The sequence below is a fragment of the Pangasianodon hypophthalmus genome, chromosome 15, assembly GCF_027358585.1.
Source record: "Pangasianodon hypophthalmus isolate fPanHyp1 chromosome 15, fPanHyp1.pri, whole genome shotgun sequence".
Taxonomy (NCBI): domain Eukaryota; kingdom Metazoa; phylum Chordata; class Actinopteri; order Siluriformes; family Pangasiidae; genus Pangasianodon; species Pangasianodon hypophthalmus.
In genome coordinates this window covers 12,651,624-12,679,468 of record NC_069724.1, presented here as the reverse complement: position 1 = coordinate 12,679,468, position 27,845 = coordinate 12,651,624, and the positions used below count along the sequence as shown (strand labels likewise).

General features: G+C 38.2%; 2 protein-coding genes across 4 annotated transcripts; both read left to right on the top strand.

Moving 5' to 3' along the window:
- The first annotated feature begins 299 nt into the window (after positions 1 to 299).
- rgs7bpb (regulator of G protein signaling 7 binding protein b) lies at positions 300 to 6,093 on the top strand. The gene is made up of 6 exons (XM_026941186.3): positions 300 to 757; positions 1,675 to 1,841; positions 1,927 to 2,057; positions 3,890 to 4,034; positions 4,817 to 4,887; positions 4,986 to 6,093. The coding sequence occupies exons 1-6, from the start codon at positions 605 to 607 to the stop codon at positions 5,075 to 5,077; spliced, it is 759 nt and encodes a 252-aa protein (XP_026796987.1). The 5' UTR covers positions 300 to 604; the 3' UTR covers positions 5,078 to 6,093.
- A 1,444-nt stretch (positions 6,094 to 7,537) lies between these two features.
- On the top strand, positions 7,538 to 26,786 carry c6 (complement component 6). 3 transcript variants are annotated; one of them, XM_053240165.1, is made up of 19 exons: positions 7,538 to 7,736; positions 8,821 to 8,852; positions 9,598 to 9,756; positions 9,838 to 9,994; positions 10,081 to 10,225; positions 12,301 to 12,448; positions 12,585 to 12,723; positions 12,826 to 13,020; positions 14,093 to 14,333; positions 14,421 to 14,543; positions 15,807 to 15,973; positions 16,843 to 17,068; positions 17,643 to 17,811; positions 17,914 to 18,031; positions 19,814 to 19,946; positions 20,835 to 21,029; positions 22,502 to 22,589; positions 24,693 to 24,925; positions 26,404 to 26,786. In XM_053240165.1, exons 1-19 carry the CDS (start codon positions 7,734 to 7,736, stop codon positions 26,574 to 26,576), a joined length of 2,844 nt encoding a protein of 947 aa, XP_053096140.1. In that variant the 5' UTR covers positions 7,538 to 7,733; the 3' UTR covers positions 26,577 to 26,786. The 3 variants fall into 3 exon arrangements, with proteins under 3 accessions (XP_053096140.1, XP_053096141.1, XP_053096139.1); XM_053240164.1 differs by lacking the exon at positions 7,538 to 7,736 and adding an exon at positions 8,547 to 8,582; XM_053240166.1 differs by lacking the exon at positions 8,821 to 8,852.
- The last annotated feature ends 1,059 nt before the right edge of the window (positions 26,787 to 27,845 follow it).

Genomic DNA, 27,845 nt, shown 5'->3' with positions numbered 1-27,845 from the left:
CACAGTGCCATTAGTAAACCTTCCTGTATTACCTTCAGGCCTTTTTTTTTTTTTTCGTGCATTATACTATCCAAGCATATGGAAAGCACAATAAAAACATTTCAGGTTATTACGCTTATAAACCACCAAGTTTGCATGAAAGCCACACAGTAAGAAGTCACGGATTGGTGGTCAGTGTGGAAAATAAACTGTCCTGTAACATTAGAGCTTCAGTAGTGCCGCAGCAGAGAGTAGTGTCGTGCTGAGAGGCTGACCGGGCTATCACGCTTCTCTTCTCGTCAGTCCTTGCGTCCTGAAGGACAGAAGCGTTTCACGCAGACGGCTTCTTGTGTCTGCTCGTACTGGCGCTCGCGCGTGCGTGAGTGCGTGTGTGCGTGCGTGTGTGTGTGTGTGCGTGTGTGTGAGCGCGCGCGGTCGCTGTGTGCGCCGCTCGCTTCATCCGAGGAAGAGATGCAGAGGAGTCGATCGCGTCCGTGCGGCTCGCGATCACGCTGAAAAACGAACCCGCGACTCGACTCGTTCCGACTCGACGACCTCTGGCGCGCACGAACACGCAGGCTAATTTGCTGGTGCGGGGGGTGGGCTCGTCCGTGGACGCGTATGCATGTGTTCCGCACCGAACGGGCGAAAGAGCCGCCCCGGATCCGCAGGCCGCATGTTTCAGCTGGGCAAAGCGGCGCGCAGCGAACCCGAGCGGCGGGAGAGCACGGACAGCGCCCGCAGGGGAGGACAGCGGGCTCTGGAGCACTGCAGAGCGGTGAGCAGACAGCAGGAATACCGCAGTGTTACCGCGGCATCATTCTATCAGCGTTTAATCACGCCGGGGCTTTCAGATTTTGCAGTGTTTTCCCAAATGCGCACCGCCGCATTTGTCTGTAATTGTAGCAATCAGTAAGAGGCTAGATATAAAATGACCGATGCGCCTTGATGTGATTGTTGTCAGGCTTGCTTGCTGGTAAATGCCCTGCTACGGCGTGTCAAATGATCTGTTCATTAATAATAGAAAGATGTTTGGTTGGTAATTTGCCACTGAGATTTAGCTTTCCCAGTATCGTGACTCACGCAGATTAATTTTCATGCTAGAACGCAGTCATCTGGAGATGTCACATCCACAACGTGATACATCCAGGCATGATGGCAACTATACTGTTTTTAGCATAGCACTGAGAATGCTTTGTGTTTATGCCGTCTGAGTTACGACCCTCTGCATGGTCACATCTGTGCATATGGACAACAAAAACAGGCAACCATTCCAAACCTTTTAGAAACCTCCAGGAACCAGTAATGGGTTGTTTTGTCCGTTTGTCCGTCTAAGGCTACTGTTTATTGTGGTGGACTAACTCTATGGCAAAGAAAATGTCATGTAACATTGCATAAGTGGTGTACTGAATCAGCTGAGACACACATTACAGATGAGAAGCATCACAGATGTGGACCATAAGGTTCTCTGTATTACCTATAAACCACATCTATGGCTACAAGGTCACCATTAGAGACCAGCAGACTTCTAAGAGCTTTCAACTCCCCTGGAAACCATTAAATGCATAGAGATAGTCACCTGATCCACCTATAGGACCTATCAGAAACCAAGAGAAATCATTTACTGTGTGTGATGCTAATGGTCACTGTCCTGCTGTGGACATCACACTGAGAAAGCTTTGTGTTCATGTTCAGGCGGTGCAGGAGTTTAACACTCTGGTGGCACTCCACCGTGAGCAGGTCATCTCCATAGGAGAGATCACGGCTGATTGTCCCACTCTGAGGGCACGCATGCACAGCACACGCACCAAAGGCTGCACGGTGGCTCAGAGCGCCTACCAGCACCTCACGCTCATCTCTGGGTAGGAAACTTTTCACCAGTTATTAGTTTCATGCCCTGGAAAAGTACCCTTCGTATGTGACATATCTTCTTTTCTGGACTCGTAGGCCAGAGGATGGCGAGATCCACCCTGAAATCTGCAGGCTCTTCATCCAGCTGCAGTGCTGCTTGGAGATGTACATCACCGAGATGCTCAAGTCCATGTGTCTGTTGGGTGTGCTGCAGCTCCACAGGAAAGGTGAGGTACTGCATGAGTACAGCAGGGGGCGACAAAGCATTTGAAAATTAAACCAGCCAGCCTCAGTCTAGCCTGGTGAAAAGCTCAACTGCAGTGAAAGTGTATACTCCAGGTGGCAGTGTTAACACCATGCAGTGCACAGTGACCCCTGCAGAAGGCATTATGATCGTGTTTGCACCTTTGGTCTCTGGCAAAGTATCACAGTGATATCACAATTACATCAAGTCCAATTGGCCTGAGAATTGAGAATACAAACAGAAAACTCTTTACTCTTAGAAAAAGGGTTCTTTAAGATTTCTTTAATGGTTCAGTGGATAATTAAGGGTAATTAGCTTCCATAAAGGGTCCTTTTTGTTGGAAGCACTCGGCTGCAGTGTTCTACATAGAACATTTACGGGTTAAGCGAACGTAAACACTCTTCAGTTGTCCTGAGAGGGACAACTGAAGATCGTATAAGGGTTCTTCACTTTCTAAGAGCTTATATGTCAGTTAAACCAAGCTTCTGGAAAGGTTTTTGACCGGAGGTCATCATTTTCAGTCCTGGCTACATTTGCTATGTTTATAATAATAATAATAATAATAATAATAATAATAATAATGGCTGCATGGTGGTTCAGTGGGTAGTGTTGTCGCCTCAGAGCTCCAGGATCCTTGCTTGGTTTACTGCCTGTGTGGAGTTTTTTCTGTATGTTCTCCTCATGTCCTCCGAGTTCTCCGGTTTCCTCCGTCCCAAACAATGCGGATTGGCTCCAGGTTGATTGGCTAAGCTAAATTGCTCCTAGGTGTGAGTGAATGTGTGAATAGTCACTGAAACACATCTTACTAAATTTCACTGATGCATGCAAAGAAGATGTTGATTATTTTTCTATAACAGCATTTCTGACAGTAGTGCAGCTGCAAATCACTTCTTTATATTAATGCACTTGTTCTAATACATTAATATTTCTGTAGTAACAGCTCATTCGCGGGGGTTTGTATGACACTCCACATAAACTGAATAAAAACCTGTGTAAGTTTAAGTTACATAAGTGATAACAGGAGCTAACTTGTTTTGTGGACATTCTAGAACATTAAAGGTAACTATAAATGGATGAAAAGTATGACATGCCATTCTTTAGTTAATAAAAATAGTATTATCAATAATAATAATTCCTGTGGTGTAAGAGAAAATAAACACTTGGGGACATGCTGTTATAGGAAAAGAATCAACTTAACAGTAACAGTAACTTCACTTCATCACACCACCTCGTCACTGATTATTTTCCAATAACGTCATGTTTGCATTCATGTTTTTGGGAGGTGAGGAAAAACTGGAGAACTCAGACGAAACCCATGCAGACACGAGGAGAACACGCCCAAGAACTCTACATAGACAGTAACCCAAGCTCAGGATTGAATCCAGGACCCTGGAGCTGTGTCAAAATTACCAACTGCACCCATACACACTATATTTATATTTCTATTGTATATATTTATACACAAATGATAAAATGAAAGTTACTGAATTATAACAATATATTGTAGCTCTGCTTTATTTGAGATAGATACTGCATTTGTTTGGGGTTTTCTTAATGCATTTACATGTATTTGGCCATCAGATGGCGCTAGTATGTGGTATTTAACATTTTTAAAAAGTCTTGTTTCTCCCATCACTAACCACAGTTTGGTGTTTACCATGCTCAGAGAACTGTGATTAAACCTACCTGCTAATTACCAGGTTTCCTCTCTTCTGGTGCCTGACTCCACAACTGGCCTAGAATCGATGCCTCCTTCCTCTATATATACTCTCTATATACACAGATATAGAGCTCTGTATGTTTTACTTCCTGCAGGAAACGAGCCGTGCCCCGAGTCAAATGCAGATTGCAGAGTGGACGAAAGCTCTGATGTCCCGATACTGGAGGACAGGTCTTCATCACCTGTCGACTTCCCCCATGAATCCTGGCTTGTGTGCACAGATATCGAGAACATAGAGAGGTCTTGTCTTAAATGAGTCCTGATCACTAGTGGAATTGCTAGAAGTCACCCTAGATCCAGTTTTTCAATAATTAAACAATTTAGTGAGAATTCATTTCAGTGTACAAATGAGTCAAAATGCAAAAATTGACACTATTTATAGAAATGGATTTTCCTGATAATGGGAAATAGGTACACATTGGCTATTTTCTTTAAACCAGCTAAGTTCAATAAAGGAACTTTTTTATTTTTATTTTTTATTTTTTTATTTCTGTTGTTATTCTAGTGTAATATTGGAACTTGGGCGGCCAGCAGTGGAAAAAATGAATATGAATTATATGTATATGAATACATATATGAATTTATGGACTTAAATATAAGTCCTTAAATACAGATTTTCATATTTGATTGAATACTTGTTTAATTATTTTAAACTTTTTTGATTGCCAATAAATAGTAAACTGTAATAAAACATTTAAAAAAAACCTCCACATGTTCAAAAACTATGATAGACTCCAGTTTCAGGCACAAAGGATTTTTTTTCAATCGCTGATATCAAATATATATTGGATTTCAGTAGCATATTTAAGTGTCCCAAACTGTAACTGAAAATGTCAGATTTAATAAGAATTTTGTTGCTCACACTGTCATAGTTAAAATTGAAGGAATTTTGATTTTCTAAGGAATCAGATTTTGCTTTGTTTCTCCATTTTTCTCATTTTGCTTTAATACTTAGGGTATATATTAACTCCACTATTAAAGTGCTACATTTTTTCTGACTTGTATGGTAATTTGCCTTCTAGTGACATGCGTGAGATGAGAAATCTGCTAAGCAAACTCAGGGAGACCATGCCTTTGCCACTGAAGAACCAAGGTTTGTGCTAAAAAAAAAAGTGTTCATGTATAGAATATTGACAGTTAAATCACTGAACAACAACTGTAAATTCTCATGGCTCTTCTCCTTGTGTGTAGATGACAGCAGTTTGCTGAACCTGACACCCTACCCACTGGTGAGGCAGAGGAAGAGGCGTTTCTCTGGGCTCTGCTGCCTTGTGTCGGGATGAACCACCCACAGTCTTCGCCTCTCAATGGCAACTTCGAGTTCCACTTGTCTATTTTGTTCACTGTAAATGTGCAGCAGTAATCTAAATCTGTCACCACCATCACTACAGACTTCATTCATTACTAGAGAGAAATGCTACATACCACCCTGCCTCACCTTGCCTCACCCTGCCTCACCCTGCCTCACCTGGCCCACCCTACCTCACCCTGCCCCACCCTACCCCATGCTGCCCTTCCATACCCTCCCCTACTGTACTCTACCCTGCAAACACCCTGCCATGCCCTGCCCGGCTGTACCCATCACCCCCTGCTCCACCCCGCCCTGCCTTGCCCCTTCTTGACCCTGCCCTGTCCCACCCTTCCATACATCACCACACCTTGCCCCGCCTCTAAATTCAATAGAGAGACTTTTATCCAAATCTGATTTTTTTGTTGTCGATTGTCCTTTCATTTTCTGTTATTTGTGGTGCATACAGTATATGAACACGTCTCGAAAAGAAAAAGCTAGAATCGGACATACTGTATTTTGTGAACATAATACTCCTTTTCTCCTTGTTTTTGATGCTCGTCTTTGTCCCAGTCTGCAGTCAGGAAGTTTGTTCTCACCAAGAGTGAACATATGCAACAATATTCAGTACAGGCTCCATGACTTTACTCCAGTTTAGTTCGGTCACTGTGCAAGGCTTCTTATTTAGTCTTCCATAAATGGGAAAAGTAAACAATTACGATTCATTTCTAGGGCACACAAGTGCTCTGCACTAAAGCCATTACTTCTTCATTCTTAACATGAAGACAGAATAGATTTATGTACATAATACAGTGTAATGTATACAAAAAGCTCAAGATGATTCATGTGCTGTTCTCTGGATGTTTTACACATTCATTTGTGTGATTTGTGTGTGTTTTATGAGAGTCTGCAGCATGCTTCTAGTGTCCAGTATATTAGGTATGCATAGAGTCCAACATCCATCATGTAAAGGCCATTTTATAATGATAATAAACTTTTTTTTTTATTATGAGCTGTTATGTACATTTTACCAGTTTCATACATTACATATAATACACTTCCTAAAAGATGAATGTTTTTGTTGGCTTTTAAGCCAGAGATAAAGTGTACATAGTTTCCCTGCTTTTCCCAAATGTAATACATCAACCAAGATATGTTTGTTGCCATTAATTTTGCACTGGCTCTACAGTGCTAATGCAGCTAACAAGAAATGTAAGCTTATAGCTGTTAGTTTAGCATCTTGCCAACCACATACCTAAACCATCACAATCTCACCTTAAGTAAGAAGGTGAGAGCCTGGAAACATTGATGGTTGCTATGCATTTGAAATTGTCACGGACGGTCTCTGTAAAAGACTGCAGTAAAGCACTGGACATTCTGAAGACCACATTTGATTTGGGGACTGCAGATATTACACCAAGACCACAGCTTTGAGCATTCTTCCTCTGCTGGAGTACAGCAGCGTGCAATGGAAAACATCAAAAACATCTACAATTCACTAGAGGGTTTTCCAATGCTAAGGTAGGGGGTGTAGCCTTATGTTAGAATCTGGAGTTGTGTGTTGGAAGTGATTTGAAGGATACAGTTAGGATTTCCTTCGAAACAAACGCTAAACTAATACACTATATGGCCAAAAGTATGTAGACACCTATTGATCATAACCAGTTGGTCTTCACCAAATTGTTGTAACAAAGTACACATAATTGTCTAGAATGTCATTGTATGCTGTAGAATTAAGATTTCCCTTCACTGGAACTAAGAGGCATGAATCTGTTCAAGCATGACCATGCCCATGTGCACAAAGTGAGGACCATAAAGTCATGGTATATATGCGAAGGTTGGTGTGGAAGAGCTCGCATAGCCTGCACAAAGCCCTGACCTCAACCACAATGATCACTTTTGTGATGAACTGGAACACTGACTGCACACCAGTTCTTCTCACCCCAACATCAGTGCCTGACCTCACTACTGCTCTTGTGGCTGAATGAGAAAAAAAATCCCCACAGCCACACTCCAAAATCTAGTGGAAAGCCTTCCCAGAAAAGTGGAGGTTATATCAGCAAAGGGGGACTAAATCTGGAACGAGATGTTCAACAAGCACATATGGGTGTGATTGGTCAGGTGTCCACATACCTTTGTCCATATAGTGTTGATATAAACTTTGATTCCTAATTAGTTCCATTGCAAAATAAAAAAAGAAACTTAAGACGCCAAACATGTTTTGTTCATAAGTGATGATCTGTATATGACTCCGTGGTGGAGTTTTCTAACCTCTCTGCACTTCCCCCTCATTCCTTTTCTAAACTGCTGTCCAAGAGGGTCAGAGGTCAGAGGTTGTGTGGACTGGAATCAGGAGGACAGCTTCCAGCTGGTGGATTTACTGGAAGTCGGAGGGCTGGCCTGATGGATGAGGGAATGGAGGATGGGGGGGTTGAAAAAGGAGGACACAGAGATGGGGTAATAATTCACTCTGGCTTGTTGCTTCTAATAGTCGTTCCTTTTAATCTGAGCTTCTGCAGTGAGACATCTTATGAAAAGGACAAAGTGATGAGTTGTGAATAAAAATTATTTGGCTGTTTATATTTGGCGGAATATCCTAGAACTTCAACCACAAAGCTAATCTAGACATACTAAGTTGGGGTCTGCAGTATATGGTAAGTCGCTGACTATTTATCATCACTCTTAACATTTTAAAATACATCTCTAATGCATACTTCTTTACTTGTCCTCCAAATCATACTTTTGTATTTATCCAATGCATACTTCTGTACTTCTCCTCCAATGCATATTTCTGCACTCTTCCTCCAGCTTATACGTCTGAACTTCTCTAGTGCATACTTCTGTATTTCTCCAATGCATATTTGTGTTTCTTTTCTTAATTCTACAATGCACACTTCTCTTAGCTTTTCTCTTAGGTTATTGTAACAGCAAAGGGGGACTAAATCTGGAATGGGATGTTCAAAAAGCACATATGGGTGTGATTGATCAGGTGTCCACAAACTTTTGGCCATATAGTGTATTTCTGGCATATAAATTAGTAACAAGAAGGACTAGACTTGCTGGTGATGGTGGCATCCCTGTCATGTTTGACTTGTTTTTTGCCTGTGATGCACCAAGTGGCTGGCAAATCCTGCACTTGTGAGAAATTTGGTCAATGTAGTCAAACGCAATCGGATAATAAATCATGAACCCACTAGTCTTGCAAAGTTATTGGCTAGCTTTAGCTAGTTGTGAAAGAAATTTAAGGGTCCACCAAGAACAGGGAGTGAAATACAGGTACAGGGCAGGCAGAAAGAAAAAAAAGCTATTTAAGCTATTTGTCACAAGGGGGAATCTCAATTTTCTATTTAAGATACTGATCATGTACTAAATAAATGGCCTGATTGATTGCAACTACATGTATGTGGATCATTTAGCAAATCACTTTTCTTGTTATACTTTATAGAGAAGATGGCATAGCATGGTAGTCCCTATTAGAAATGCACACAAAAGGAACAAAGGTATCACTTTCAGGACATTTATTTTATTATTGTTAAAAGTAATACAACTCATGCTTTTGATTTAAGATACTCACCAACCAAATTATTAGGAACTCCATTCTAAAACTGGGTAAAACTGCATTCTGAGATGTTTTTCTGCTTACCATGGTTGTAAAGAGTGCTTATTTGAGTTACTGTAGCCTTCCTGTCAGCTCAGACCAGTCTGACCATTCTCCTCTGACCTCTCTCTCATCAACAGTGTATTTCCACTCACAGAACTGCTGCTCACAGGTTGTTTTTTCATTTTTCCCACCATTCTGAAATACTCAAACCACCCTGTCTGGCAACAACGACCACGCCGCAGTCAATGTCACCGAAGTCACATTTTCCTCCCATTGTGATGTTTGATATGAACATTAACTGAAGCTCTTGACTTGTATCTGCATAATTTTATGCATTGGCTGAAAAATTGGCTGATATTTGCTAGATATTTGCATAAATTGATCAGTGAGTGTACATTACAGTAAATGATTAGTGGTCTCAAAATTAGTTTTGGATGTATGGGGTGGCTCAGTTGGTTGTAAGACTCCCAGCCTGAATTTTTGTCCCAGTACAGGTTTGATTAAATGAGTACTTTGGTAGAAAACCAAATTTTCACCTCTTGATCAGCCAGTTAGGAATATAACTGAATATGTATTTTGGAATGGACAGATGTGTTCTAAACAGATATAAATACAGATACAAATAGGAGGTGTTTCAGAAAGTTTTTGCTGACAGTTGACAGTTTCTAGGGGCATAGTGGTGTACTTAATTTTAAAAAGTTCATGTTTATTTAAAAAAAAAAGAATGAAAACAGGCCACACCCACTTCAGATTTAAACCCCTATAAAGATACAGATATGAATAATTGCAGTACTAAACAGATAGAGATAGTGGCATTATGTTACACCCCTTTGTCGTGTTATGCCGAGACCTGACGTACTAGGCTAATGTAGCTATCAAAAAGTATATTTAACCCAAAATCTGTTTTTCTCTAGACTTTGTGTACTTATGGGTCACATCAGGTTCCTCCTTGCATTCCTTATAATCCTGGCCTCTGTCACGGCCATTTCTGGCTGTTACTGTGATCATTATGCATGGAGCTCGTGGTCCTATTGCACCAGGACTTGTGACCAGGGGACTCAGGAACGTACCAGGTATGGTTTGTTCAACAAGTCACCTTTAACTTAAGTTTTATCATGCCAGGTTTCTTGAAAAGGGCATCGACTATTTTGCAGAAATGTCCGGTATGATGACCACTGGAATAAGAACAATTGTGGCCAACTGTGCCAGACATATGAGCGCCGGACATGTAATGTGGATCCGTGTCCAATAAACTGCCAACTGACTGAGTTTGGACCCTGGTCAGAGTGTTCACCCTGTGCCAAAAAAATGGTGAGTAAAAATCAATTATCATTTACATTTCCAGTGTGAACTTATCATCCCCATTTCTTTATGTCTTCATGTTGTTTATTTAACAGTTCAGAACCAAGTCTGTCCTGAGGCCAGCTCAGTTTGGGGGACAGGACTGCAATGAACCTCTGATGGAGGAAAGACCTTGTCATTCTTCTAAAGAATGTGGAATTGAAAAAGGCAATTGCAAGGACAAATTCACCTGTGATAACGGTACTTACCTGTTAGTGCACACTTACTGGCCACTTTATTCCAAAATTGGACAGCCGAAGATTGGAAAAAGACCGCTCAATGTTTTCTAATCTTCAACTGTCCAGTTTCGGTGACAGTGTGCCCACTGTAGCCTCAGATTCCTGTTCTTGGTTTAGAGGAGTGGAACCCAGTGTGGTCTTCTGCTGTTGTAGCCTGTCAAGGTTCAGTGTGTTGTGGTTTCTGAGATACTTTTGTGCTCACCATGGTTGTAAGGAAAGGTTATTTGAGTTATCGTAGACTTTCTCTCAGCTCAAACCAATTTGGCTATTCTCCTCAGACCTTTCTCATCAACAAGGCATTTTTGCCCACAGAATTTATTCTTACTGGATTTCTTTGTTTTTGTTTTGCATAATTCTTTATAAACTCTAGAGACTGTTGTACATGAAAATCCCAGGAGATTAGCAGTTTCTGAAATACTCAATCCACCATGTCTGACACCAAATACCAGACCACACTCACTGGGATCACATTTTTTCCCCCACATTTTAATATTTGATGTGAACATGAACTGATGCTTTTGACCTGTATCTGCATGATTTTAGGTCTTGCACTGCTACCAAATGATTGGCTGATTGGATAAATGCATGAATAAACAGCAGTAGCAGTAGGTGTTCCTATTAAAGTGGCCAGTGAGTCAAGTCAAGTCAAGTCAAGTCAAGTGGAGTTTATTGTCATTTCAACCACATACAGCCAGTTAGTACATATTGAAACGAAACAACATTTCTCCAGGACCAAGGTGCTTAATAAGACAAACACAGAACGACACAGAACTACAAGGAACTACATAAATTTATACATAAAGTGCACAAGTGCAAACATGCAGACAGCACAAGACAGTACAATGACTCCTGGGATAGACAATGGGCACAGTAAGTCCCAGTGCAGCGCCGACCAGTACACAGTTCTAACTGAAAGTGAATCCAGTCAGAATAGTGCAAAGAGTACAAGAGTACAATATAAGTAGCTGGAATAGTGTAAACATAAGAGTAGCAGCCTATGTACAGTATAATAAATATTGTAGCAGCATAATGTAATGTGCAAAAGATGCTCAGTTGTGTGTGTGTGTGTGAGTGTATATACTGTATGTAAGTGTTGGGCATATGATTCATTTTTTATTCTTTTGAACTGCTAATATAAGAGAGTCAAAATTGTGAGTTTTGATTCATTCGATGAACTCTTCTAAATGACACCTAGAAAGCTTGCACAAGCTCCAGTGTTAACCACATAAAATGGATTTCGGCTTATCAAGATTGTGCTTGATTTAGGTTATAGGTTTTCCTGATTCACTTACGTGTACCAGCATCCCACACGCTGCAATTGTCAATGTTAACGGTGGTCCTATAGTGGCCTCTTTTCATTGAAAAAAAAACCACAACAAACATTTGATTTGCTTGTGTGACTTTTGTTCGGTTCAAAAAGAACAACTATTTAAGAATTGTCAATGAATCATTTGTGAATTTTTTGTGAATCACCTCATACACTCATACCAGCCCCACACATAGTACTGTCTTATTGATACTGTTAGGAGTAGTGTACAAACTGATTTGCCCAATTCACCTGAGAGTGATTATGAAAGAACAAATCATTCATGAATCATTTGTAAATTGCTTGGTATGCTTGTGTTAGCACCAGACACATGTCAGGATCATGTTTTTTTGTTTTAAAAAAAAAATCACTTCAATTTGTACAACTTCATTGGCCTAATTTTTAAAAAATGTGGACATTATGTGTAAATTATGTATGAATCGCAAACGCTACTATGTTCATGCAACAGCAGTGGTTCTGTGGTGGTTCCTTTGTATTAATTCACAGGTTCCCAACCCTGATCTTGATTTAACTTATCAGCTAAGTTCAAGTGTGTGTTAGAGCAGGAAAACAATAAAATGTGCAGGAAAGGGGGTTCTCTAGGACAAGGGTTCACAGCTACACACACACACACACACACACACACACACCCACTCAGTTCACTTTTACTCTAGATCCACACTACAATGCTACAATGAGAAAATAATTATTTTCAAATTAATTTTCAACAGGCAGATGTATAAAAGCTATTCTTGAGTGTAATGGCCAGAATGACTGCCTGGACAACTCTGATGAGAAGAACTGTGGCCAAATCAAACGGGTGTGTGCTACAGAAAGAGTGTTTTATGTCCTTCCTGGAGTGGATCTGATTGGCAACGGGTAAGAATTCTTTAGACAATGAGTGTCATGATTTAAACATAATAGAAGTGACGAGGAGATGAGGATAAGATGCTGAGATGAACTGACTATTGAGAACTCACTGAGTGAAACTGTGTCTTTCTCTGTTGGACTGCAGGTTTGATGCAGTTGCAGAGCAGATGAGGGGTGCGGTCCTAGACAACTCCATCATGGGAGATGAATGTCTCTTAAACCGCAGCAAAGCAAACAGGAAAGTCTATCGAATCCCAGCCAACATCGAGAGCTATGAAATCAATGTCAGGGAGTTTTCTCTTTGCTTTTTGATTGTGCTTGCCCTACTCAGATTTTTATTACAGATGTAGTATGGACTTTTTTCTCACTTTAATTTGATCTATTAGGTGGAAACACTTGAGGATATTGAGGAGAACCCGCCAGTGCAAACTCAGCAGGTCACTTCGAAAAGTCAGACCTCATATTCTGGACCGATTTATCCACAGGACTTTTCCTTTAGAATTCCCATCTTTCTGAGAATCATCCGAAACTCTCTACAGTCCAAATCCTTCAAGGAAGAAATGAGTGCATTTCAAAAAAAGGTAAGGAAAGTTAGATAATATGTTACAGTAAGAGTTGCAAAATCAGAATTTACAATGCTGCTCATTATCAGGACATCACAGCCTGCGAACTCAGTTTCCCAGAACACACTGCGGCCTACAAACATGGCCACCATGGACTACACATCCCAAGACACACGCACCTTAGCACACTCACGGTCACCTGACATCTAACTATGCACACCTGTCACTGTCATTACCGGCACTATATACTGGACTCTCACAAACAATATCACCGTGAAGTAAGCGCTCAGTTTGTGCATTCATCTGAAACTATACCAAGCCTTGAATTACTGTGTTCAGTGTTCCAGTCTTTTGACTTTTGCTAGTTTTTCACCCTCTTATTTTGCCTAAGCCCTGGTTATACTGACTGTGCCTCACCTGACCTAGTTTGTGTTTTTGACTCTGCGCTTGCCTTGCGTTTTGGATTTGTTTGCCTGGTGTTTCATTAAAAATCAGCCTCAGCTGCATCTCTCTCAGCCTCCTACCTTATGACAGTCATCAAGTTCTTAATTCATTAAATAATATATTTGTCCACAATTTATTAAGCCTTATTATTAAGTAATACATTAAACATTAATTGTTTTATTAATTCCACTAATTAAGGCAAGAAACCACAGGTAGATATCACATTGCTGATGATCATGATTACTAATATTCTTACAAGTACACATCCACACACTCTTTCACACATACAGGTAATTTAACATAGCCAGTCCACCTTCAAGCATGTTCGTTGGGAGGTGGAAGATTTCCGGAGAACCTGGAGGAAATTATTATTATTATTACTTCATTTATTCAATTGAATTAATCCCTGATCAGGATAAAGTGTTTACGGAAAATGAATGAATGAATGAATGAATGAATAAACAAAATACAAAGACATGACTAAAACTAGAAAGTTTTATTTGAAATATTGATTCTTTCAGTGTTCATTTTCATAGTACATGCTCTTTGACAGTTTTTTTTTTTGTATGCAATCGCATCTTGTATTAAATATGATTTTTCTAATTATAATTTCTAATTATATAGTATTTCCTAACCTGTGTTGCAGGACTCGGAGTATTTCAGGCTAAACCAGGATATAGCCACGTCCACTTTCAGAACAAAATCATCTGACTTGTACCTATCGCACCCCTTCCTGACCTTCCTCAACAGCCTACCTCTGGACTACAACTACGCCCTCTACAGGCAGATCTTTCAGCAGTTTGGGACCCATTACTTTAGTTCTGGTACACTGGGAGGGCGGTACGACCTGCTTTTCCAATATGATCGTGAACAGCTCAAGACTCAGGGTATCTAACACACTGGCATGGTTGAGATGTTATACATCATTAAATGCTTTATCTTGTAGCTTCACTCTTATTATCTGCCACTTTCAGGTTTAACACAGGAGCAGACAAGAAACTGCATCCGAAATGAATATTCCATCTTCCTCTTTATTTATTTTTCAAGGTCACATAGCAATAGATGTGGTACCAACACTCAGACCACCACATATGAAGGTAATGTTCTAATTACATATACTAGATTTAACCCCGTATTCCTATCCTCTGCCACTGTAATCTTATGAACTCCTTCATTTAATAATGGAGCCAGATTAAAGTATCAGTGTGTCAAATTTATACTACTTTTGCCTGTTATACTAAATGTATCCATCAGCAATGAGATGTTTGCACCCTGAAATTCTTCACAAGCTACAAGTTATGTAACAGGTAATTGAAGTCTAATTGAATATGCTCCACAAGGATGTCTAAGATCATCAAACTCAGAATTACTTTCTGTTCCACAAGCAAAACACAAAAGAAGCAGTAATTATTTAATATAATTCAATAAAAATAATAAAATAAAAATTAAATTTAATATTTAATATTAGTAAATTAGTAAATGTTCCCAAACTGTGGAATTCCTTCCCCCAAGACATATAAAAATCTTCATCAATTTTATAAGAAACACAACTTAAAACATCCTTTTATTTCTGTTCTCTAGTTTTAGGTTTTTCTTGCCATTTGACATTTTATTTGGAAGTATTTATTTTCAATTTGTATTAAGTATTTTATTAATTATTTTTTTTCTAAGCTATAACCCCCAGTTTTACCCAATATGTTAATACTTAATTAATCTTAATTGCCTATTTATTTTATGGTTACTTTATTATTATTTTTAGAATTATTTTTAGAATTACATTACATTTTTATTTTCTCTATTTTCTGCTTCTTCCCTTGTGCTTTTTTAAAACATATTTAGCACTTTGAGCTACATGTTAATGTATGAAAGCTGGTATATAAATAAAGGTTATTATTATTATTATTATTATTATTATTATTATTATTTAATGTACAAAATCTTCTTATGCCCAAATGCCCAAATATACAATTATATAAAAATTAGCAGTCAGAGGTCAGTATTTACTAATTTGAATTTAAAGTGAAACATTCTTAGCATGCACTGTCACCTTACTGCCTACTCTGGCAGGGGGGCTCAGAGGGCAGAGTGACACCAACCAGCGCTGATGAAAAAGTTATGTTCATGCTTATAGATTACAGTGTGTCCTAAACCACATTAGCAAGTCTTCGACATCACTGAAGACAGATTTTGGGTTAGACCTGACTTAATCGATTACTGCATTAGCCTCTAAAGAAGTTAAATGTCTAAACATCACAGATGACACCATCTTGCTTGACTGATTACATTTGGAAACAAACTTCTTGTGTTTTTCTTTGTTATACATTTGCATGCATAATGCATCTTATCTGGATCTTCCTCAGGATCCTTCTTGCAGACGTCAGAGAAATCCATATCATCAGTGAAGGGAGGAAGATCAGAATATGCTGCAGCTCTGGCCTGGGAACAGAAAGGTGCTCCACCAGACAGCACGACTTACAAGGACTGGATCAAATCTACTATAGACAACCCCACTGTCATAGACTATGAGGTCAGAAATTCTCCTGTCAGTCAGTCTAAAAGAGCACCAAAGATGTGGTACACCATTAAACATTCATCATACTCCATCTATCCCTCATTTAGAAAAAAAACAGCTAAAACATATTTTTATAGACATTTTTTCACTATACCTTAAAAAAAAAAAAGCTAAATTGAGCCGCACGGTCCAATCTTTGCCACAGGACAGAGCTGTAGCACTGTGTGTGTAATAATAAAAAAAGAAACTATAATTTATATAATTATCTAATCATTTATTTGGAGTTGACTGTGTGTTCTCCACGGTGGGGGATTTGTATGATTACTATGTGTACTTGGTAAAGGTTTGTGTAGCCTACCTTTTTCTGTCACTGTATTTATAACCAATAAAAACAAGCTTTATGAGAATGTTTTCAGCCCTACACGACCCTCAGCTCCCCTTGCCTTAAGTTAAGGGGGTGGAGTTAGACTTGATCCAGCTCCTCCTACCTGGGTGGAGTCAAGCCAAACGTCCAGGGGGTGGTATGTTGCCTCTCATGGGCTACGAGCTAGGATTATAGGAGGACTTGGATGAGGCCAGTACTCCACCCCCTGGACTTTTTGTTCTGCAGCGAAGACTGTCTCCCCTCAGCCACTGTTTTTTGTTGTTGTTGTTTTTTTTTTAATTTTTAATTTATTTTTTTGGGGGGGGCTTTTTGGTTTGTTTAAGTATATGCAGTCTGAAACTAAAGCAAAACAAAGAGCAACCAAACATGGGACTGGACAGAATAAATTGATTTGTACACCTTTGTACATCCATGTGTCCTGCTTTTGAAAAACACAAACACATACGAAAAGTGTCATGTTTATGAGTTTATGAGATCATTTCTCTACTTTTTTACCCAGCTGAAGCCCCTGTTGGATCTAGTACGTGGCATTCCCTGTGCCGTGACTAAGAGACGACACATGCAGAAGGCTCTGAATGAGTATCTGGCATCCTTTGACTCATGTAAATGTGCCCCCTGTCCCAACAATGGCCGTCCCACCTTGTCAGGGACAGAGTGTGTGTGTATCTGCCAGACTGGAACCTACGGGGCCAACTGTGAGAAACGGGCCAAGGACTACACTTCAGGTTTCTCTTTTTAATTAGGCAGTGTAAATGACTGATTTAGATATCTGGTGATTTTTAATCTTTAATTCATTATTGTTATTAATATGGAAGTAAGTTAGCTAAAGTTAGCTATGACATGTTTATAACATGGTAATGTCAGTGTTATGATGCAGAATGTAAGTAAAGTGTTACTGGTGTACACTACACAGTAAAATAATTGATTGTAAATTTTACAAATGCAACTGAACAAATGTACTGGATTGTGTGGATTTTTTATACTATGTACTATGTATGATATTACAGTACTTTACTGTAAATATGTTTAACAGTTATTTATAGTAACTTTTACAGTACTTTACTGGAAACCCTGCTGCCAGTAAAATATTGTAATTTTTTTTAGTGTACTTAAAAAAGAACTACTCAAGGGTATTCTATATGGTTAATGGTTCTAGCTATAAATCCCCTGTTATTGGGTTCTACACAGAAACTCCTCTAGAGCAACAAACTGAAGAGCCAATTACATTACCAGATTTTATTATAGTATAAATAAGTCAAGTTCCTATGAATGTATATGTGCTATCTTCTCCATGCCCAGAGGCAGTTGATGGCTACTGGAGCTGCTGGAGCTCATGGAGTGTCTGTGATTCAACCTTAAGGAGGCACCGCACTCGCTCCTGTAACAACCCTGCTCCTCAGAAAGGAGGGAAACCCTGCCAGGGCCCTGAGCGCCAAGAGGAGGAGTGCACCATTTCTATATTCCAACAGTAAGTGTGCATTCAATGTACAGCAACATGGAGAAGGAAATGTGGCTGTGGTTTTCTAAAGTAGTTTCTACATCCTCACTTTGATCAATGCTTCTTTCACAGGAAGGATGTGTGCATCAATGATGATGACTTTGAGTCTGAGGGAGACAGTGAGAGCGTTCTGCCTCCAGGAGTTTCTGGCTGTGCCAAACCTAAACCTCCTGCCCACAGCTACCTGAGGGTTAGGGCTCTCTCTCTCATTCTCTCTAACACACACACACACACACACACACACACACACTATTTCAATGAACTTGTTACGTATCAGTGGTGCTTTTAGATAGGGTCCAGTGCTGGATCTAAGTTGGTTTTATAATTCATAGTCAAATGTCTTTAAAAATAAATACTACTATTTAAGTATTTATAGTTTACAGTTATTAAATACTTTCAGAGAAAAGGCTTCCTCAAGGGTTCTTTGCTTTCTAAAGGGGTTCTACAGTACTTGAAACATTTTATGAAAGGGAAACTCTCTGTTCTATGATCCTTTAAATAACCTAAAAATGTTACGTTCCCACAGACTAACAAACAACTCATAAAAATTGTTCCTCAAGGGTTCTTTGAATGTTTACAGGTTATAGCTTTCTAAATATCTATCTGCAAAGCCAATTGCAGTGTATATAAGTAGGTAAGGTTAAGTTGCTAGCTAGCTAATTACTGAGCTTCACAAAAGAATCACAGCACAAGGATCATCATTTATATGATAGTGTGAGAATCAGATTGAGCAAGAGACTCTCTCTACCACTTAGTATTACATACATACATACATACATATTATTATTATTATTATTATTATTTTTTTTTTTTTACAAACAGTAACAACATGCAGTTATTAATACTGCATTCATTGTTTCAAAACTCTTCACACAGTTTCATGGGCGGCCTATGTGGACCAGCAAATATTTCAGCCATTCAACAAATTTAATCTTCATTAATTTAATGTTTAATCTTCATAAACAAAATTTTGATACATTTTAAATTTTGTTGAAATACTAAATACCTCTTCTGAGTGACCCACTATTTAAACATGTTCCTATTTAATATATACAAGCTAAGGTTCTATTGATTTGCTCACCTTTATGTTTCGCAGTTGTGGGGCAGAGTGCTCACTGTCACATTTAGCTCCATAGAGTTGAACCTAGTGGTCAAAAATGGGAACTGCAACAAGCTTGGGGCAAGAGTCATGCTGCCCCATGATTGCTCTGTGAACATTTTCAGTGGAGGAGGAGCAGCGGACAGGACAGTTAATGATACAGTTGCCAGGGTTGTGATATCTATGCCAAATTGGATTAAAAATATCTTGTAATATATAACATCTTGTTTTATAGCAAATAATCAGAATTAAATCTTTCACAAACAAAGGCAAAGTGTAAGTGCAGTGCAAAGTCTATGTGCAACTATATTGTTGACTCTTAACTCACTATTATGGAGTTACTCTAAACATTCAGTAGATAGTAGCCTCTCAACTTAATTTAGTTTGAGGCTATGTGTTGTTACATGATGTCAGTGTTTTTCAGGTCATTGTGTTATGAATGATAAAGAGATCTTGTTGAGACAGAACCTTTGTGAGTGATCTGATAGAATGAGTTGATTTTGAGGGTTAGGGTTTTTGTATGAGATGTGTTATTAGCTTTAATGCATTCTGGATGTGAGGTTAAGTGCTGTGCTCAGATGTTGGTAAATAGGACTCTCTGAAGTGTTTTGAAAAAGTGAACTCAGTATTGAGAAATGTGTGTAACCAGCTGTAAAAAAAACTGCATTATGTTAAATTTATCAAGATTTTGAGGACCTGAGTGTTGTTCTGTTCCTGCTTAGAAACACAAATGTGTTGCATAATTGAGCCCTCTAACAGAGCACCTATACCTATGTCTCTAATGTTCTAATGCTCTTATTCACTTAGTACATCTCGCTGTCCCTTCTTTCCAAACACCTTTTCCATCACTGTTTTCTTCTTCTCCTATTTTAGATCAATAAGCGAGTGTATGATTATGGAGATCATGAGGAGTTTGTGTGCTTCTCTGGTTTTGAGCTGAATGGTTACCAGCTCATTCATTGTCAGCAGGATGGAACATGGGAGGAAGCAAAGGGCAGCTGCGTCAGTACGTCCAAGAAAATCAGCTAATCTTAAAATCATATGATCAATCATTACATATTTGATATCCAAAGTTTGCTGCTTTTGTTTTGCACTAAGGCTATGAGGCCAAGGTAGCTAATAAATTATGTAAGGAAATAAAGTGCTCAGGGGTGTGCTCTTATAGGAAAATAATCAGATACTGTTGATTATTTTCCTATTACAACATGCCCTTAAATGTTTTATGCCTTACACAATTTCTTAGCTACCTCAGTGCAAAACAAAAGCCGCATATTAATTTTTTAATGAATATTGTATTCATAAAAAAAAATTGACATTTATTGTAATGTCAGTGAAACAAGTAAGTTCATCACTTACATTAGTTATCACTTATGTTATAGCAGGTATAAACAGTTATTCCTTCAACAGCCTTGTGCTTATTTGGAGCATCCACCATAAAAGTCCCTGTGTAAGCTGGTATTACAGAAATGACAATATAACAAATGATAACAAATGATAACAAATGAATTTGAATGTTGAATTCTGGATTCTGATTGGTCAGAAGGTGTTGATTAATCTTCTATAACACCAGCTCTGACAGTAGTTCAACTGCAAATCACAGGTTTATATTATTGTGCTTGTTCTAATTTGCCATTCTTTCATTCATATGTGATAATACGAACTTGTTTTGCGGATGTTCCACAACATTAAATGTAACTATAAGGGGATAAAAAGTATGATGTGATGTTCTTTAATAAATAAATAAAATTGTAATAGTTGGTAAAATGCTGTGGTATAAGAATAATAATACACCTGGCAATATGCTGTTATAGGAAGATTTTACTTAAACCATTAAAATCTCTAGAGGAACTGTCTTGTGCAATAACTTCCATGTTCTGCATTCACTTCTTTCCAGAGAGGGTATGTTCCAGACCTAAAGTGCCAAACGACATGAACATAAGCCCAAGCAAAGAGGAGTACAATATTGGCTCCAGTTTCTCTCTGAGCTGCTCGGGCAGTGCCAGGAGCCCATCAGGACCACGTTACTACATCTGCACCAAAGAACTCACCTGGGACCCATCCATCCCTAATGACATACAATGCAAAAATGGTATTATTAAAGTCCACATCTTGGACAATTCCTAACAAGCTGTTTGTTTAATCAGTGGTGTTTCATTACTGCTCAGTGCTGGTTTATCTGAGGGCATGTCCATTCAGGTTTACTAACTTTTTGAGGAAGCTTTTGTATTTCCATTGCTGTGTAATACATCCACACAATACAAGAGCACATTAACACGTTGAGCTTGAAGCTTTGTTGTAAGTTTCAGGAATATGTAGTAGAAGTGGATGCAAGTGCAGGAATACATTTATTTACAGTGAAAATAAAGAAACACGAAGACTATGAAACATGAACAAAAAACAGTGCAGCTAGACAACAACATAAACATGATACATGAGTAACGAGACAACTTCTAAAGACCGACAATGTGTGCTAGACAATACGTGACTTAAACACCTGTGCTAATTAGACAACAATGTGATTTGGGTGCTCATGATCATGTGACATCGTGCATGCAGTGAGCATGTGCCGTGCAAATGGCTTGTGGGTACTGTAGTCCAGCACCTCAACCATGTCTGAAAAAGTAATCCACTATTGCAGACTTCTACGTAGAACCTTTAAGGCTTCTCCCAGAAGAGCAAACTAAAAATGACTTAGGATGGAACTTTTATTTTACTTTTACATTCCTAAAAAACAGTGATATCAAGATGCTTTGCTGGTTGTGTCTTTCTAATTGTTTCTTAGCTAAACGCAGGTTTTTAAAAATAAAGGTCTGTGAGCTTGCTTTTCACCAGTCAGTGATGTTCAGTACAGCAAACTCTCCAAAATTAGTTTTAATGCCTTCACCACTAGGGGGCGAAGGCTTTATTTTTTCCTGTTGTCCGTCCATCTGTCCATCCTGAGATGTTCAGCGCAATATCTCAAGAATGAGTGGTTGAATGTTTGTAGGATTTAGATGGAATTTTCATTGTAATCAGCAAATCGACGGATTCGATTCTGGAATTGATCCAAACAGGTTCAAGATCACAGCAAGGTCAAATGTCTGATATAGTTTTTCTTCAACAGCTTCCTTCCTGTTGTTATACAGGTTCAGAAACTCAAAGCCCATTTTCTGGCTATCTACAGTTTTTGCTCTCCATCCGTCCTTCCGTATGTCCACATGTGTTTCCATCTGAGATTCTTTTCAGCATGATATCTCAAGAAGGAGTGGGTGAATGTTTGTAGGATTGATATGGAATTATCATTGTAAACTGATTAGATTTTGGAATTGAACAGGGCCAAGGTCAAAGCAAGGTCAAATGTCTGACATAACAGAAATGTTATTTACATTTCCATCTTTAGGTACTCAAGGTCCATTTTCTGGCTATCTAAGATTTTTGCCATCCGTCCGTCCATGTGTCAAATGTCTGAAATACTTTAAAAAGTTCATGTTGTTGAAAAGGATCTTGCAGTAGAAACGTGCTTACATGTGTAATTTGTTATCATTTGATAAAAATATAATGGACATTATTATTTGGCTACAGATGAGCCCTTTATACCAGACAGTAGCTGTGGGATGGGAAAGCGGCGTGTGGGTTCCACGTGTGTCTGCATTCCTCGAGAAGACTGCAGGTGAGTGCTTATTAATAACCCACATGCAGGGACAAATTTTTGCTGTGAGGGAGGGACACAGACTTTCAGATTTTAAAGGATACCTTCACTCAGAAATATATTAAATATATTTATACTGAAACATTTGTGATGAGTTTAGTGATGAGTTTAGTGATTCTGGTCCTAATTTGTTGGTAGGTGCTGTATTTTCATTATTCATGGGAAGTTAGCAGTTGACATCACAGCGGGACATTGTTATTGTTAACATAATTACAATGCTGTTTAACAGGAGAAAATATACAGCGATCACAAACATAAGTGATAACAATCAGGTTTTGCTGTTAGCATCTGAAACAAAGGAGCAAATGTTTATTTTCTCACCAACCAATACAATAGTATTTAATAAGAGATGTGATATTTAACAGGAAAAGAAAATTCCAGTGTCATATTAATGAGAAATCCAGTGTAGAAGTAGTGGAGACAGCAAATGCTGGACTCAAAATCCCAGAATACAATGCAGCTACAAATTCGGCTTGGCTAGTTAGCAAGCTAATGATAATGAACTTCGCCAAAACACTTGATCTTTCAACACATTTCATAATACAATAACCTTAGGCCTTAAAGCCAAGACAAAACAAGATATATTGAAAAGAACCCACCCATAGTGCTCAAAATTAAATAAGTTTAAAGTTATGTTAAAGCCTATGCAAACCAAGTTCGAAAACCATGCCCCCACTTTAGTATGCAATTGTTTCAAGTAAACGTTACTTATTTTTTTCTAGTTTTGTGCGCACTTGCAAAATAATATTAAATTTAACCCAGTAAAGTAAGTAAAATATACATTCCTGGGCAAAAAAAGAGCCAAGCCCAAAATGGCAAATATTAAGCTTTTAGTGGTGTTAACAACAAATCATTGGTCAGGAAATTAGCTAGAATTAAACAAATCCACTCCTGAGAGCTCCTGTGCCACCATTTGCTGGTTTACTTTCGCTGCAGTGAGCTGTCTGGGGAAATGCTAGAAACAGGGAAATTCACTTATATAGTATTCTTGTATGCAAAGGTAAAATTATAATAATGATAAAATGTTTGATATAAAATTCAAACTAACACATGTCTGGGTGTACAAAACTTTCCAAAAATATCTTCTGGGATGTTTTTTTTTTTTTCTTAAAAGATTAGTCATTATTTGGTTATCTGCCACACCTCATGCAGCCCATCAAGGGTCTGATAGCAAACTCATAATTGGAACCAGGATTGATAGTGCAGGAAGAGATCTACAGTATTTGTTTAATTCTTGCTAATTTCCTGACCAGTGATTTGTTGTTAAGACCATGAAAGCTTAATTTTGGGAGCTTTTTTTTTTTTTTTTTTTTTTTTTTTTGCCATTTTGGGCTTGGCTTGGTGTACACTTTGGGTTTTAGCTGCATATTTTCCAGGAATTAATTTAGTACAGTATTTAGTAATTCTATATAGTAATTCTAAGAATTTGTTTTTTGTGCAAAATCCACAGATTTGTTTTTGTCATATTTACTGAACCACTTCATCTTTTTCAGTGTATGCCTAATAATAAACTGTTAAAAAATATGGTGTTGTTTAACAAAGAAAAACTTATAATCGTTGATATGTTGAGGCTTTTTGAAGACATTTATGTAACATTTATGAAAGGAGTTTTGTGTGTCAGTGCATTGTAACAGTCAGAAGTACAGAGGAGTTTGCACTTGCCGGTTTCTCAGTCACATGACAAGCTGCATTTTATTTTCTTGTTAACTTCAAAAGAAAGAAAAAAGAGAGGTTAGTGAGGGAATGACTGTTTATAGCTGCTATTATGAATAGATAACTAACATCTCACAGACGTTCCATAACATTAAATGTAACTAGAAATGGTTAAATAATATGATATAATGAATAATGAATAATATGTCATTCATTAATACATTAAAAATTGTAATTGTAATAGTACAGCAAATCACTGTAGTCTGCTTCATGTTGGGCTGTATCAAGCCAGCTTGGTGTGTTACGATTGATCATGTGTTATTGCTTATATTAGCAATTATTTTTCATTACATTACGTGGAGGACCTGAACATTATCTATGTGTTTTGGAAAATCCATTAATCTCTTGTAGGAAGTATAATAACGACATTTGTGCTTTGGACGCGACAAAAGGCAGCGCCCTGATGATGTCCTTATGCTCCTTTCACGCTGACCGTTGCCATGGAGACAAGCTACACTTCATTAATGACGGTCCATGTAAAGGGGATGTGAACTGGGCCATATTCAGGGCCAGCATTTCTGAGAAGAGCTCGGTGCAGGAGCCATGTGGATCAGACACCTGTTACGAGTGGGAGACCTGCTCAGGTACACCTGCTCTCATGAGGAACATGCCACACACACTTCTGCATGCAAGAGTTGTCATTTATCTATGGTAATTAACAGAATGAATGACAGCAAAATAATGCAACAACATGTACAATACCAGCTATAAGTGTTAATTCAATGCTGAGGATTTTTTAGTGAAGCAAATCATCTGAATAGACATTTCATTGACAATTGATTCAGTCTTTTTGAATGAGTCACTACATCAAATGAATCAGTATCAGTCACTGCCATGGATTGAGTCTTTCCTTTCATTCAGTTGCTGCTGGTGGGGTTCGCAATTGTAAAATGTAAAATTGAAACTTGGAAGCCAAAGCACTACATTTCAATATATATGCATAATCAACTTCATGTTCTCTATGTTTATCTGTCAGTGTTTTTTCATGTGAGTCACATTCCAAACCTGATCTGTGCCCTTTAACTCAGTGAATGCTTTTGGTCACTATAAGTGGGTCAGTGTCAGTGAAAAGACTAAAAAATTTCATAATCAGACTCTTATAATTGCTGTTTCCATCTTCACAAAGGATAATAAGTTTGTTGCAGTTCCTATGATGTCTCCTTGATCCACTACTCTACAACTCTAGTTCCTACATATATTTGGGATCAGAGATGGTATGAACAGAGTCAGACCACTGCTTAAATTATGAATGTGGCATTGCATAATGCTCAACTTGGAGGTTGTACTATATAAGTCCTTCCCCTCCTGTAAAAAGAGCCAAACGTGTTGTTGGTTAAGACATAAACAGCATTGGGTCTATCAGATTCTTATACTGATGCACACATATATGGCTCTTTGCTCCTTATAAATAGTTATGGAGAAACATGCACCCTGTTATTTGAGCCCAATGCCACACATTATTTACACTGTTTTGGTTACATTTAAACAGTGATTTGAAATGTTTGCAACAAGATTTATGTTGTCTTTCTTTATTCTGAGCCTATGTTTTATTTCAGAAGAAACTGCAAAAACTACAGGGCTGCTGATAAATCTGAGCAGAGCTAATAGACTAGCATAACTAATTCAGTAGCCAATATAGCAGCCTAGCTAATAGACTAGCTAGCAAAATAAAGCAAAGATAAAGAACTAGCTAATGTACTAGGATAGCAAATACACTATATACTAGAATACCTAATGGAATGTGCTATCATAACTAATTAATTAGCTAATATACTATCATAGCTAAAGGACTAGCTAGCACAGTTAAAGGACTAGCTAACATACTAGTATAGCAAATAGATCAGCTAATACTGTAGTATAACTAATGCACTTGCTAATGTGTAAACATAGCTAATTAAGTAGCTAATATAGCAGTATAGCTAATGTACTAGCATAGCAAATCAACTAGCTAAACTTAGTTGACTAGCCAATAATGTCCTAGCTAATTTCTAAGCACTATACCTATCATATTCTGGCTAGTATTTTTATACAACTGTTTTTGTTTCTCTGTGTTTATCCCCAGCATTGGGTGTGTGTGTGTGCAAACCTCCCAGAAATTGTCCAAAGACCGAGGGACAAACCTACTGTGTAAAAATCGTGAGACTTCAGCGCCAGCAGAGCATCAGTCTGTGTACCATAGCTGCCATGAAGTGCAGCGGCTTTGACTTGGAAATTCTTCATGAAGGTGTATGTTAAAGCCTATAAATAGATTTATACTCAATATCTACACACAGAACAGCTGATCCTGTGACATATTCGTCCTCTACGTATACCTGTTCACTCAGCATTTTCTACTGATATCTTCAACCACAGAGCTTACATTTTATACACATTTTCACTCGGAATTACTTGGTATTAAATATTTATGTGGAGCACTATTTTGAATAAAGCTATTTTCAAGTGTAATGTGTGTCTTCTCGTTTAGAGTGATAATTTATCTAAAAATCACTGTACACAAGTTCGTCCTTTACACCAAATGTTTACTGTTTAATAGCTAACAAGTAATGGTACCTTTAAATCACATTTTTTATTTGATTTATTATTATCAATAATAACTGGTAAAATATTAAGTAAAATATGAAATAAAATATAGAAATAAAGTTGAAATAAAGATCGGTGTAATGCTGGTGATGAGGAGGTTGTTTGCCTTCGCTGTAGCTTTGGAGGCAGAAAATCAAGAGAATTTGAGCTGCTTGTGTGACTTGACTTTAGCCACAGGTAAAGTGAGACATCATACTGTATGTACTGGTAAATGCCCCAAAAATACACATGCTGTTATTTTTATTTACATTGCAACGTTGGAATATTGCCAGTGAAAAATGTTTGATTCAATGATCAATCGTAAATCTCCTCATATTTGCTCACTAACAATTTTTCACTGAAATTGTGGCTGAATTCTATAACGGATCGTGTGATAACATACAGTATTCTCCATTTCCATTATACAATCACTAACGATAATGATAGACCTGAGATTAAAAAAAAATTACTATGTTCTGCTTACATCATTCAGCGTGATCTGGGTTCATGCAGAAAACTAAACACACATAAAGACAAAATGAGCTTGAGGTAATAAAGATAGATTTTCTTTCCATTAGCCTGTTTTGTTTACCATTTGCCATTACCATCCTCCTGTTGGTGGCTTTTTGTAAAAGCATCATAGGAGTGCATAACCTGAGATTTTTAATCAAAAATGTCTCGCACTGGCAGGACTTTGTTGTTGGCTGTCTTTGGTTATAATGGCACTAAATCGGCCACAGGTGAGCACATTATGTGTTTTAATACCTCTGATCATCTATGACCAAAGAATTCTTTTACAATGTATGATTTTCATCTGGAACAGCAAAATCAGGCAAAAATCATACTGGGAAAAGCCGGCTTTATACTAATCAATACCATTTGATATAAATTCTGAATTTATATATTCTGTAATACAAGTAATACATAACACTAACAGTCCCAAGA

Coding starts and splice junctions, on each gene's coding strand:
- rgs7bpb (XM_026941186.3), top strand. CDS start 605: ATGTGTTCCGCACCGAACGGGCGAAAGAGCCGCCCCGGATCCGCAGGC. Junction 758..1,674: donor CTCTGGAGCACTGCAGAGCG/GTGAGCAGACAG, acceptor GTTCATGTTCAG/GCGGTGCAGGAGTTTAACAC. Junction 2,058..3,889: donor GCTGCAGCTCCACAGGAAAG/GTGAGGTACTGC, acceptor TACTTCCTGCAG/GAAACGAGCCGTGCCCCGAG.
- c6 (XM_053240164.1), top strand. CDS start 8,562: ATGCACACAAAAGGAACAAAG. Junction 12,724..12,825: donor TCGAGAGCTATGAAATCAAT/GTCAGGGAGTTT, acceptor TTGATCTATTAG/GTGGAAACACTTGAGGATAT. Junction 14,544..15,806: donor TCAGACCACCACATATGAAG/GTAATGTTCTAA, acceptor GATCTTCCTCAG/GATCCTTCTTGCAGACGTCA.